The 13,220-nt window shown below is 47.5% G+C and overlaps 1 protein-coding gene across 1 annotated transcript in view; it reads left to right on the top strand.

Annotated features, from left to right (window-relative positions):
• The first annotated feature begins 10,605 nt into the window (after positions 1-10,605).
• The window catches only part of B4GALT5 (beta-1,4-galactosyltransferase 5), an 80,760-nt gene continuing 78,145 nt past the window's right edge, over positions 10,606-13,220 (top strand). Inside the window, exon 1 of the mRNA XM_031004886.3 lies at positions 10,606-10,947. Within this exon, the coding sequence (XP_030860746.1) occupies positions 10,833-10,947 (115 nt within the window). The 5' untranslated portion in view covers positions 10,606-10,832. The remainder of the gene's footprint in view (positions 10,948-13,220) is intronic.

The raw sequence follows: 13,220 nt of genomic DNA, 5'->3' as shown, positions 1-13,220 counted from the left end.
GTGAGCAAACGGAGCCAGACGTAACAGCACAGATGCTCCTCAACATACAGAGGGGCTACATCTTGCTAAATCCATTGTGAGCTGAAAATACCGTAAATTGAAAATGCATTAATCCACCTAAACTACCAAACATCTTAGTTTAGCCTAGTCCACCTTAAATGTGCTCGGAACACTTACATTAGCCTAAAGTTGGGTAAAATTAACACAATGCCTATTTTATAATCAAGTGTTGAATATCTCATATCATTTATTGAACACTGTACTGAAACTGAAAAACAGAGTGGTTGTATGGGTAGTTGAAGTCCAGTTTCTTTCTTTCTTTTTTTTTTTTTTTTTGTGAGATGGAGTCTTGTTCTCTCACCCAGGCTGGAGTGCAGTGGGGCAATCTCGGCTCACAGTTACCTCCGCCTCCTGGGTTCAAGCTAATCTCCTGCCTCAGTCTCCCAAGTAGCTAGGATTACAGGTGCGCACCACCATGCCTGGCTAATTTTTTGTATTTTCAGTAGAGATGGGGCTTCACCATGTTGACCAGGCTGGTCTTAAACTCCTGACCTCAAGTGATCCACCCGCCTCGGCCTGCAAAACTTCTGGGATTACAGGCATGAGCCACTGCGCCTGGCCTTCTTGAAGTCCAGTTTCTACTGAACATGTATCACTTTCTCACCATCATGAAATCAAAAAGCGGTACATCAAACTATCATAAATTGGAGACCATGTACATCATATACATACACATATTATATACATATGTGATGTACATGTATACATCATATCATGTCCTTATTTCTTGATGTGAGTGTTGGTTAAATGGGTATATTCCATTTGTAAAAATTTAGCAAACTATACTTTTGTTACAATGTGTATTTTTCTGTGTGTGTGCTATGATTCAATTAAAATAAAAAAAATACTTGTAAAAACCTCAGCAGATGCAAAACTGGGGAAGGAAAGAAAGGCAGGTTAGGACTAGGTGAATTCAAGAGTCAAACTATATCATTAGGACTCAATTTCTCTTTGCTGTTTGTATCAGTCTGTTCATATGCTCATTTCATTCTCAGGTTCCACATGTTGATAAAACAGTTGCCATTGCTGTGGCCTCACAACCTGTCATGTTTATGTCTAGCATGAAAGAGAAAGTTGGCATCTCCAAAGGCACAAAGAAAGCTGGACATTTAGCATCATTGGCTCTGGCTGGTCTGCTCAGCCCTGAACCAATCACTGTTGCAAAAGGAATATAATATTCTGACTGGCCAGGCTAGTTCATATCATGTCTGGAGATGGAAATGGACTTAACAACCTCAGAGAACCACGTAGACTGAAAACAAGGAGAGAAGGAAATCTGGCTGTTTCAGAAGTCAAGTGAATGGATGCTGGGTGACTAAAAAATTCAATAAATACCTGGTCCCTAGATGGCAGTGGCATCATCATCATTCTCATCATAATTTTCTCTTAGCATCTAGAAAAATGTCTGGCATCTAGTTTGGTACTTGATAAATATTATTATTTTTTCTTTTTTTTGAGACAGAGTCTCACTCTATTACCCAGGCTGGAGTGCAGTGGGGCGACCTTGGCTCACTGCAACCTCTGCCTTCCAGGTTCAAGCGATTCCCATGCCTCAGCCTCCCGAGTACCTGGGATTACCGGCACCTGCCACTACACCTGGCTAATTATATATATATACATATTTTTTGTATTTTTAGTGGAGATGGGATTTCACCGTGTAGGCCAGGCTGGTCTCAAACTCCAGACCTCAAGTGATCTGCCGGTCTCGGTCTCCCAAAGTGCTGGGATTACAGGTGTGAGCCACCCTGCCCGGCCAGTACTTGATAAACACTAATATCTGTTGAATGAGAGAATGAGTTATATCAGGCAATACTAGGAGCAATCTTGTCATGCCTTAGGCCTTCCTCTACAGGATAGGAAAGACTGAGGAGAATTTAGAGAAGGGATATAAGTCAGTTTTTATTTTTTATTTTTATTATTATTATTATTTTTTGAGACAGAGTTTCACTGTTGTCGCCGAGGCTAGAGTGCGATGGTGTGATCTCAGCTCATTGCAACCTCTGCCTCAGCCTCCTGAGTAGCTGGAATTACAGGCGCCGGCCACCACGCCCAGCTAATTTTTGTATTTTTAGTAGAGACGGGGTTTCACCACATTGGCCAAGCTGGTCTTGAACTCCTGGCCTCAGGCGATCTGCCCGCCTTGGCCTCCCAAAGTGCTGGGATTACAGGCGTGAGCCACCATGACCGGGCTATTTTATTTTATTTTTAATTTTTTAATTATTTTAGAGGCAGGGTCTCATAATGTTGCCTAGGCTGGAGTGCGGTGGCTATTCACAGGCGCGATCCCACTACTAATCAACACTGGAGTTTTGACCTGCTCCATTTCCAACCTGGGCTGGTTCATCCCTCCTTAGACAACCTGGTGGTCCCCCCATCCTGGGAGGTTGCTGTATTGATGCCGAACTTAGTGCAGACACCCAATTGACATAGTGCACTACAACACAGAACTCTTGGACTCAAGTGATCCTCCTGTCTCAGCCCCCCGAGTAGGTGGGACTACAGGCTCATGCTACCACGCCTGGCTATAAGTCAGTTTTTTTTGACAGCAAAGACATAGTCCTGTACAGAATCAAAGCTCTTGGAGGCCTTTGCTAACTGTTACCTTACTCTCTCTCTTCAGAGGGGATTGGTGGCAGAAGGACCAAACCCTGGAAAATTCTGATTACAGTAATGGTGGGTGAAGCAGGAAATAAAGGAAGCCCTCCTTCACTGCTGCTGGGAGTATAAATTGCTACAACCATTTTTGAGAACAATTTGGAAAATAGTAAAGCAGAAGATATGCGTACCTCACCTGTTCACCAAATGCTCTTTTGTAAACCATGTCACCTGGAGACATTTTTGCCCCATGCACAAATTATATACAGACGCGTGTTGAGCCGGTTGCAGTGGCTCACGCCTGTAATTCCAACACTTTGGGAGGCCGAGGCAGGGGGGTAGGGGGAATCACTTGAGGTCAGGAGTTCGAGACCAGCCTGGACGACATGACGAAACCCTGTCTCTATTAAAAATAAGAAAATTAGCTGGGCGTGGTGGCGTGCACCTGTAATCTCAGCTACTTTGGAGGCTGAGGCAGGAGAATCACTTGAAGCCAGGAGGCAAAGGTTGCAGTGAGCTGAGATTGCACCACTGCACTTCAGCCTGGGTAAAAAAGCAAGACTCCCTCTCAAAAAAAAAAAAAAAAAAGTGTGTTGCTCCAGTTACTACTGCTGCAGCATAACAAATTATCCCAAATTTAGTGGTGTAAAACAATAACCATTTTATCATTTTGGAAAGGGCACAGTGGGACAGCTTGTCTGGGGCTTTAGATGGGAAGGTTTAAAGGGTGAGGATGACTTGACAGCTGGGAGTTGGGACATCTAAAGCCTTGTTCTCTGACATGCTTGGTGGCTGATGCTGGCTATCATCTGGAACCTCTGCCAGGGCTGCTGACCAGAGCATCTGTATGTGGCCTCTCCACTTGGCCTGAGCTTCTTCACAGCATAGGGGTTCCAGGCTCCAAAGGTGAGTGTCCCAGTGATCAAGTCAGAAGCTGCCTTGCCTCACAAATTGTGCAGGATCATTTCCATCTTTTTTTTTTTTTTTTTTTTTGAGACAGAGTCTCACTCACTCTGTCTCCCAGGCTGGAGTGCAGTAGGGCAATCTCAGAATCTTGGCTCACTGCAACCTCCACCTGCCAGGTTCAAGCTATTCTCTCACCTCAGCCTCCCAAGTAGCTGGGATTACAGGCATGCACCACCACGCTTGGGCTAATTTTTGCATTTTTAGTAGAGATGGGGTTTCACCATGCCAGCCAGGTTGGTCTTGAACTCCTGACCTCAGATGATCCACCTGCCTCAGCCTCCCAAAGTGCTGGGATGACAGACATGAGCCACCATACCTGGCCATTTTCATCTTTTTATTGGTTATAGATGATTCACAATCCCACCCAGATTCACAGGAAGAGGAATTAGAGAAAGTTCTAGAAGAGCATGAGGACAGGAAATATTGTTGAGGGCATCTTTGGAAAATGCATTCTGCCACACGCATACATCGCAGTCATGTTTGTGCCTGTCCACCATCCCTTATCCAAAGCCGTTGGGGCTAAACGTGTTTTGAATTTTAGAAATTCTTAGAATTTTGAGGCTGGGCGTGGTGGCTCATGCCTGTAATCCCAGCACTTTGGGAGGCCGAGGTGGGTGGATCACCTGAGGTTGGGAGTTAGAGACCAGCCTGACCAATATGGTGAAACCGTGTCTCTACTAAAAATGCAAAATTAGCCAGGCATGGTGGTGCACGCCTGTAATCCCAGCTACTTGGGAGGCTGAGGCAGGAGAATCGCTTGAATCTGGGAGGCGGAGGTTGCGGTGAGCCGAGATCAGGCCATTGCACTCCAGCCTGGGCAAAAAGAGTGAAACTCAGTCTCAAAAAAGAAAAAAAAAAAAAGAAATTCTTAGAATTTTGAAAGACAATATGGTGCATTCATGAAATCTCCTATCATACCCCTTGAGAGGACTGGTTCATCCTGTAAGCAAAAATCTAAACTCGGTATGGTGGCCCATGCCTGTAGTCCCAGCTGTTCAGGAGGCTGAGGCAGGAGGATCGATTGAGCCCAGGAGGTTGATGCTGCAGTGAGCTGTGATTGCGCCACTGCACTCCAGCCTGGGCGACAGAGGGAGACCCTGTCTCAAAAAAAAAAACAAAAAACAAAACAAAACAAAACAAAAAAACACTAAATATTTCCTCAGTGGAACATATGAATATTCACATTAAGTGGCATAATGATTATAAATAGCTTTCTGTCTATTCAGGTCAGGTTTTGCCACTAAAGAAGTTCAAATCAGGTCAGATCTTGCTGCTAAATAAATTATAAAAAGCCTTCCATTTTTAGGTTTCCTGGAATTTGAATTGTAGCTAAGGATTTATGGACCAGTATGAGGAAAAAATTGGAACAAACTTAAATAGACATCATTAGGAAAAAGGATTTTAAAAGGTGAGGCCAAGTTATATGATAAAATATTACACAGCAGTGAAAATGAATAAACTTGAGCCACATGTATCATTATGGAAATATCTTATAAAAATAATGTCAGGAGAAAGCAAGTTGCAGAACAGTATATTTATGATAAGTAAGGATAGGCCAGGTTTTCTGTATTAAAAATAGCCCTTGGCCTGGCGCGGTGGCTCATGCCTATAATTCCAGCACTTTGGGCGGCCGAGGCGGGCAGATCACTTGAGGTCAGGAGTTGGAGACCAGCATGGCCAAGATGGTGAAACCCTGTCTCTACTAAAAATACAATAATTAGCTGAGCATGGTGGTGCACGCCTGTAGTCCCAGCTACTTGGGAGGCTGAGGCAGGAGAATCACTTGAACCCAGGAGGCAGAGGTTGCAATGAGTCGAGATCATGCCACTGCACTCCAGCCTGGGCAACAGAGCAAGACTTGTCTCAAAAAAAAAAAAGCCCCTATATCTCAGAGGCTTTATTTATTGCTCATGCTACGTGTCATTATTGGCAAAATGGAGTTGGGAGCATCTCCTCCTCATTCTGGAACTTAGCTGGTGGGCGGCTGCTCTGAAGAACATTGATAGTTATTTGACAGAAGGAAAAGTAGAGGGAAGGATGCACCGGCTTTTTTTATTTTTATTTTTATTTTTTTTCTTGAGACGGAGTTGCGCTCTTTATTGCCCAGGCTGGAGTCCAGTGGCATGATCTCAGCTCACTACAACCTCCGCCTCCTGGGTTCAAGTGATTCTCCTGTCTCAGTCTCCCGAGTAGCTGGGATTACAGGTGCCCACCACCACACCTGGCTAATTTTTGTATTTTTAGTAGAGACGCAGTTTCATCATGTTGGCCAGGCTGGTCTCGAACTCTTGACCTCAGGTGACCTGCCCATCTCAGCCTTCCAAAGAGCTGGGATTACAGGCGTGAGCTACCATGCCCTGCCGGATTGTTTTCTTTATGTGTTTGATTTCAGCCAGCCTGCAATTGGGTGTTGACAAGCACAAGAGGCCCAACCTGTGCTCTCCTGAGATTTCACCAAGGACCTCCCTTTCTTTAGGCCACTCCCCTGCGCTAAAACCTTCAAGGGCTCTCTATGGCTCAGAGGAAAAAGTTAAGAATAGTGATGGCTCCCATGGATTGAGCACTTCCTACATATCAGGCCCTTTATAGAGATACTATTTGTAATCTGTGCACAATCCTAGAAAGAAGGAACTGTCTGATCTCCATTTTACAGATGCGGAAATGGAGGTTCTGAGAGGTGAAGTGACTTGCCAAGATGACAGAGTGAGGGCAGGGAGGAAGGAAGACTGGCAGCCAGATCCATCTAATTCCAGGGCCCATGCTGAGCCACAGGGTCAGGCTTCACTCCTCCAGCCTCACCCCTCACCTCTTTCTTTTCCTTGGCAGGACTAGCTGCTCCAACCAGGCAGGCCTCTTCTCACTGCCCCTTGAGCAAACCTGTCACAATGTCCCTTCAAAGACCATCTAGAATCTCACAGAACACCTTTTCCTACTGCCAGCCATGCTGAGTCCTGCCCTTATGACAGTGTCCCTCAGTTAGTCACTTTCCTGTAGCTCATATGTCACTAGGCTGCAAGAATGTCTTAGTCATCTTTGCATCTGCCATGCCCAGCACACAGTCACTGCACACCTGTCGTCCTTCAACAATTATTCAGCGCCTACTGGCTGCTGAGCACTGTGCTAGGTGCAAGGATACAGCAGAGAGTGAAACCAAATCCCTGCTCTCGTGAAGTTTACATTCTGATCTGGGAGAAGAAAATGAACAAGTAAACCCGTACATGTATAGTAGAATGTCAGGGGATAAAAAGTGCTATGGAGAAAAATCAAGCTGAGGAAGGCTATGGATAGAGAGTGCTGGGATGGGCAGAGGAAAGCTACTTTAGAGGAAAGGTCTTTTTGAGACAATAACATTTGAGCAGAGATTAGAATACAGTGAGTTTGTCTGAGGAACTGAATAGTCAAATGAATATATAATGAATGCATGCTTTAGTGAGTTGGAAACCTAACTTGGAGATGAAAAAGTAGTGTGGAGGAAGGAGTTTGAGGTAGGGATCCCTGGATACCCCTGACATACTTCTTTTTCTTCCATTTAAAAACATAAACTGCCGGAGGCGGTGGCTCACGCCTGTAATCCCAGCACTTTGGGAGGTCGAGGCAGGCAGATTACCTGAGGTCAGGAGTTCGAGACCAGCCTGACCAACATGGTGAAACCCTGTCTCTACTAAAAATGCAAAATTAGCCGGGCATGGTGGCGTATGCCTGTAATCCCAGCTACTTGGGAGGCTGAAGCAGGAGAATCTCTTGAACCTGGGAGGCGAAGGTTGCGGTGAGCAGACAATGTGCCATTGCACTGCAGCCTGGGCAACAAGAGCGAAACTCCATCTGAAACGAATAAACAAAAACCATAACCAGTTTATTTATTTATTTATTTTTGAGACGGAGTCTTGCTCTGTCGCCCAGGCTGGAGTGCAGTGGTATGATCTCAGCTCATTGCAACCTCCACCTCCAGAATTCAAGCGATTCTTGTGCCTCAGCCTCCCAAATAGCTGGGATTACAGGCTGCCTGACACCGTGCCTGGCTAATTTTTGTATTTTATATATATATATATTTTTGAGGTGGAGTCTCACTCTGTTGTCCAGGCTGGAGTGCAGTGGCACGATTTTGGCTCACTGCAACCTCTGCCTCTGCCTCCCAGGTTCAAGCAATCCTCCTGCCTCAGCCTCCCGAGTAGCCGGGATTACAGGCACGTGCCACCACGCCCAGCTAATTTTTGTATTTTTTAGTAGAGATGGGGTTTCATGTTGTTGGCCAGGCTGGTCTCAAACTCTTCACCTCAAGTGATCTGCCTGCCTCGGCCTCCCAAAGTGGTGGGGTTACAGGCGTGAGCCACTGTACCCGGCCTAAAACATAACCAATTTATTTTGATGCCTTGTTATTTCAGATAGGTCAGAAATAGAGACTGATCATTGGTACATAGTTTAGATGTAGGAAGGTTTCTCTTTCTCTGTCTATCCAGAACAGACTGGATGTTACAGAATGTTATGGTATAATTGTTAATTCTCTTAGTATTACTGTGGTTCTGAAGGATAATGTAATTTTCCTTAGGATTTGCTACTGAAGTATTAAGGCATGAAGTACTAGTAAGGCAACAACTTACTTTTTTTTATTGTTTTTTTGAGTCAGGATCTCACTCTGTCTCCCAGGCTGGAGTGCAGTGGCACTATCTTGGCTCACTGCAACCTCCACCTCCTGGGCTTAAGAGATCCTCCCACCTCAGCCTCCCAAGTAGCTGGGACTATAGGCACACGTCATCACGCCCAGCTAATTCTTTTGTATTTTTTGTGGAAATGGAGTTTTGCCATGTTGGCCAGACTGACCTCAAACTCCTGAGCTCAAGCGATCCATCCGCCTTTGCCTCCCAAAGTGCTGGGATTACAGGTGTAATCGCCCGGCCTACCTTTAAATATTTAGCAAAAAATACAAATTTTCAACATATGAATATAGATACATACATGTGAAAAAATGATAACAATGATCAAATCCAGGTGGGGAGTGTACAGATGTTTCTTGTACTATTCTTTCAACTTTTCTATATGTTTGAAAATGTTTCATAGATACAAGGCTTGGGAGGGGCCATTGTGTGGGCCAACAAAAAGTATTTGCAAGTTAGATGATTCCAGCTAGTCTGGGATTTCTGGTCCAGGGCCTTACCTGCACTATTTCATCGAATCCACATCACATCCCCGTGGGGTGGGCAGCACTGGGTCCGATTCACAGGTGATGAATAGAGAAGCTCAGAGAGGTAAGTGACTTTCCCAGAGTCACACAGCCAGGAGAGGCCAAGCCGAGATTTGAACTCACATCTATCTGAGTCAAAATTCTCTGCTTTCCTTTTTGGTCGTTTAAGCCTCTTCTCTTCCACCATACCATTCTCCAGGGGTATTGAATTAGGTGACAGCTAAGCGCACTTACTACGTGCACTTTGCATGTATTACTTAAATCCTCGCAACAACCTGATGAGGTTGCTAATAACCTCCTCCATTTTACCGAGGCACAGAGAGTTTAACTTGCGTGAGGTCACACAGCTAACAATGGAAAAGCTGGGAGTCAGAGAACCTGGGCATTGTGGCTCTAGACTCCCCACTTAAAGGATCAAAGAAACACTGTAAAAAGTAGAAATCACTTTAGGAATATAACTCAGGATTATTGTTGATTCTCACAGAATCCCTGCAAAGTCCTCTCCCCTCCCCACTGCTTCTGGCATTCCAAGACAGTACCCTAGTTTCAGATATGTCTACACATGGACACTGGCCTCCTCAGTCCAGCTTCTTGAGGCTACTGCTTCTTGCCATAAATTTCTAGGACTGTTCATTGCCTTCTGAGGTCCTTTGAGCTGATGCTGATCTGAAAGCATTTTTTTGGATATGGTCCCATACCCAGGTGATGGGGATAGGATACCGATTTGCCTGCAGGATAAGAATTAGAGGCCATACAGACTGCTGAGACAGTTACAACCTAGAGGTCAAGGGCCTGACATGGGAGACAGGCCAGTTTTGATTTGAGCCCTTACTGCAAGGCTTGGGTGAATTGCCTTTCCATCTAGAAACCTCAGTTTCCTCACTTGTACGATAGTAATAATAACAGCACACATCTCAAGACTGGTGGGGGAATTTCATGGCATGAGTAAAGTCCATGTTTCTCAGCAGAAGTCTAGAGACATTGACAATTGTTATCATTATGCTATTTCTGATACAGTAGGATCCCTGACTACGGCTCCAAGCTCATCCCTATTTCCCCCCCTACTTCACTGGATTTTTCCATGTTGGCCTTGGATTCAACTCGGGGGCAGATCAGCCCTTTTCCTACCTCAGGGCCTTTACACCTGCTGTTCCCCCTGGTATGACTGCTTTTTCCCCAGCTTATTAAAAAAAGCTGGCGCTTTCTCACCCATTTATATCTCAGTTCGTGTCACTGCTCAGTGAGGCCTTCCTTGACCACTCCAGCCTGCCTGCAATACATCCTCCTGTTTTATCGTATTCATATGTGTTACCAGTACCTGATATTACTAGCTGATTTGTTTCTTTTACCTCTCACATAATGTAAGTTTCAAGTAGACAGAGATTTTTATCGTTTTTTTCTCTGCAGCATGCCCAGCGCCAACAACTGTTTCTGGCATTCAATAAATAAATGGTGAATTGAATGAATGAATGAATGAATGAGGGTGTATACCAGGCCGAACCCCCAAGCCTTGCAGTCCTCACTCTTCTGCTGCAGTGGGCAACGAGATGAGTCAGACTTTGTAGATGGCCCCTTGGCCCCCGAGATGGGGGGCGAGCTAGCGCGGAGCACTTGGGAGACGTTCCCCGAAAGCCTGGGCGGTGGCCGCACTGGGAGAGGGTCTGTCGCCATTTGGCGATATTCCATGCGGGCTGCTGTGGGCGCCGAGCGAGGGTCGGCGGCGAGCGCAAGCGCGCGGGTCTTTTGCGACGGTGCCCGGCGGCGCTGGCCCCGCCTCCCGCGCGTGCGCCCCGCCTCCGCCCCCGCCGCTGCGCCCGCTCGGGGCCGCTCTGGCCCCCGCCCGCTTCATGTGGCCCGGCCCGCGACGGCCGGCGGCTGGGAGCGGCGAGGCGGCGGCGGCGAGTGGCGGCCCGCGAGGCCCGGGAGGCGGTGGCCAAGGCCCAGGCGGTGGCGGCGGCGGCCCAGGAGGCGGCGGACGGGGAGCTGCGGAAGCAGGCCCGGCCCGGCTCTCGAGCGGCCGCCCTGCTGCAGCATGCGCGCCCGCCGGGGGCTGCTGCGGCTGCCGCGCCGCTCGCTGCTCGCCGCGCTCTTCTTCTTTTCTCTCTCGTCCTCGCTGCTCTACTTCGTCTATGTGGCGCCCGGCATAGGTAGGAAGGGGGCTTGGGACCGCGGCGGCTGCCGCTCTGGCCTTGAGGGACCCGGGGAATCCCCGCCCCTCCCTGAGGGGCCCCGGCCGGGAGGCGGCCTTGAGCCTGGTCCTCCGAAGACTCCAGAGTCCTGGCCCGGCTCTCGGGGACGCCAGGACATTCCTGCCCTCTGCACCCCAACGGGCTCCCGGGATCCCTCTCCCGCGCCAGCCTCCGGCCCACCCCGCCCCTCCTAACGCCACCCTCGCGAACCCGACTGTGCCTTCACGCCCGCCCCTTGCTCCGGAACCCCCTTCCCACTCTTGCCTCGCTGGAACTCCCACTTCCCGCTCCTCTGCTCGAGAACTCCCGCTTCCCCTTCCCTTCCCCGGGGTCTCCTCGAACCCCCATTCCCGGCATTCCCCGCACCCCAGTCCCCCGCGGCGCGCCCGCTCTTCGCCGAGCCCATGTGCCCGGGTCCCAGGCCGCCCCACCTTCTAGCTCCCATCCATCCTCCCCCACTCCCCGTGACTCCATCGTTTCCTATTCCCGTGAGCCCCCTCCCTCCCCTTTCTTCCTCTACTTCCCCTATTACATCCACCTCCAGGTCCTCCTCCCTAACTCACGTTCACCTCTTCAGTGGCCTGATCTCTCTGCCTGCCGGTGGCACCCCCCTTCCCCTTACAGAGGTCCACCCCCATTCAATCTCCTGCTAATCCCCTGAGTGTCCCATGCCTCTTCCCCATCTCCCCCCCCCCCCAGCTCGCGTACCCACAAGGGCACATCCTTGTCACCTTTGCCCCCAGCCCCCCAGACTTTCAGCCACAGCTTCTTTCTCAACTGAAGACCTGGGGAAGGGGTGCTGTCTGTGTTCTCCTTTCTTCCACTTCTGCCCTCTCCTAGCCTTGAGGGTAGATGGTGTGGTTCTTCAGTATTGGATAGTGCCTGCTCTGGGGACAAAGGAGAAGTTTAAATTGGCCGTAGAGAAGGGGATATGATTGGGGCCTTTGGGAAATGGTACCAGGTGAGAAGGGGGAGCATGGAGGAAAGATGTACTGGGTACTCCTTCTTTTCAAAGTCTTTTTTTTTTCTTCTTTTTTTTTTTATTATACTTTAAGTTTTAGGGTACATGTGCACATTGTGCAGGTTAGTTACATATGTATACATGTGCCATGCTGGTTCAAAGTCTTATCCTTTAAAGGAAAGGCGGTCTCTGGAGAAACTGACCCTCCCACCCCTCCCCCGCCTGCCCCAAGCATAGTCTTTTATAAGACCACAGGGCACCAGTTAGGACAGGAAGAGATCAGAAGGAAAGACAGCATGAGGGTTAAGAGCGGAGGACACAGAGGTCGGACTTGGATTCCAATCTCTGCCCTGTCTGACCTTGGGCAGGTTACTAAGCCTTTGCTTTTCTCCTCTGTAAAATGGGAATGTGAGTCCCAATCTCATACAGTGTTAAGGATGGAAGTGGATACATGTTCTTTAAAAGCACTTTCCACTGTACCTGATGCTTGAAGAGTTTTAAGAATAAGTAAATAAAGGCAGCTATTACATGTAACTTCCAGGAAGAAGGGAGTTAGGTGGAACGCTTAAGGAATGTGTTTGCCTGACTTGGCATCACTGTGAGGAAACCTCAGTTTATGGTGAAAAATGATCAGAAGATGCTGCTGGGGTAGGGGCAGGGAGAGTAAATTCTGCTAGAAAAATTTTGGATTATATGGATTTTAGGAAAGGGTTGATGGTTTAGCTGTAGGAAAATGCCTTTTAGGATTGTAGCAATAACTAGTGCCATTCTCTGTTGACCTGTCAACACAGAACTAGCTGAATAGAGAAATTTCCAGATAGAGCAGGAGGAGATCGTCTCCTGATTATTTTTTTAAGCATATTTTTCTTGTGGTTAATGTTGATGTTTTGAACTATCAACTAGATCTGGGAAGATAGAACAGGCAGCATCAGATTGCCTTGTTTACAAAGTGTCATCAGGAAAAGTGTCCCTCTAGGAAGGCATAATATGTGGCCTGATGGATTTGATGAGTAGATTGTAAAAGGGTTGGGATTCTGGCAGAACAAGAAGAGATAACTAATTAGTGGAATTAACTGAGAAAAGAGTTCATTAGCATGTTGGCTATTAGACTCTAATAAAAATGGGTGTGAAAAGATGGGATTTGGACCTAGAGGCAGTCTTAGAGCCATAATCCCTTTTTTCTCCTTTTGTGAAAGTGACAGGTACTTCTGGTCTGAGTCCATAAATCAGCTATATCTAAATGGAAAACTGTATCCCACTGGGATGGTAA

This window comes from Gorilla gorilla, chromosome 21 (genome assembly GCF_029281585.2).
Source record: "Gorilla gorilla gorilla isolate KB3781 chromosome 21, NHGRI_mGorGor1-v2.1_pri, whole genome shotgun sequence".
In the NCBI taxonomy this organism is placed as follows: Eukaryota; Metazoa; Chordata; class Mammalia; order Primates; family Hominidae; genus Gorilla; species Gorilla gorilla.
This window is presented reverse-complemented; position numbering and strand designations above follow the sequence as displayed.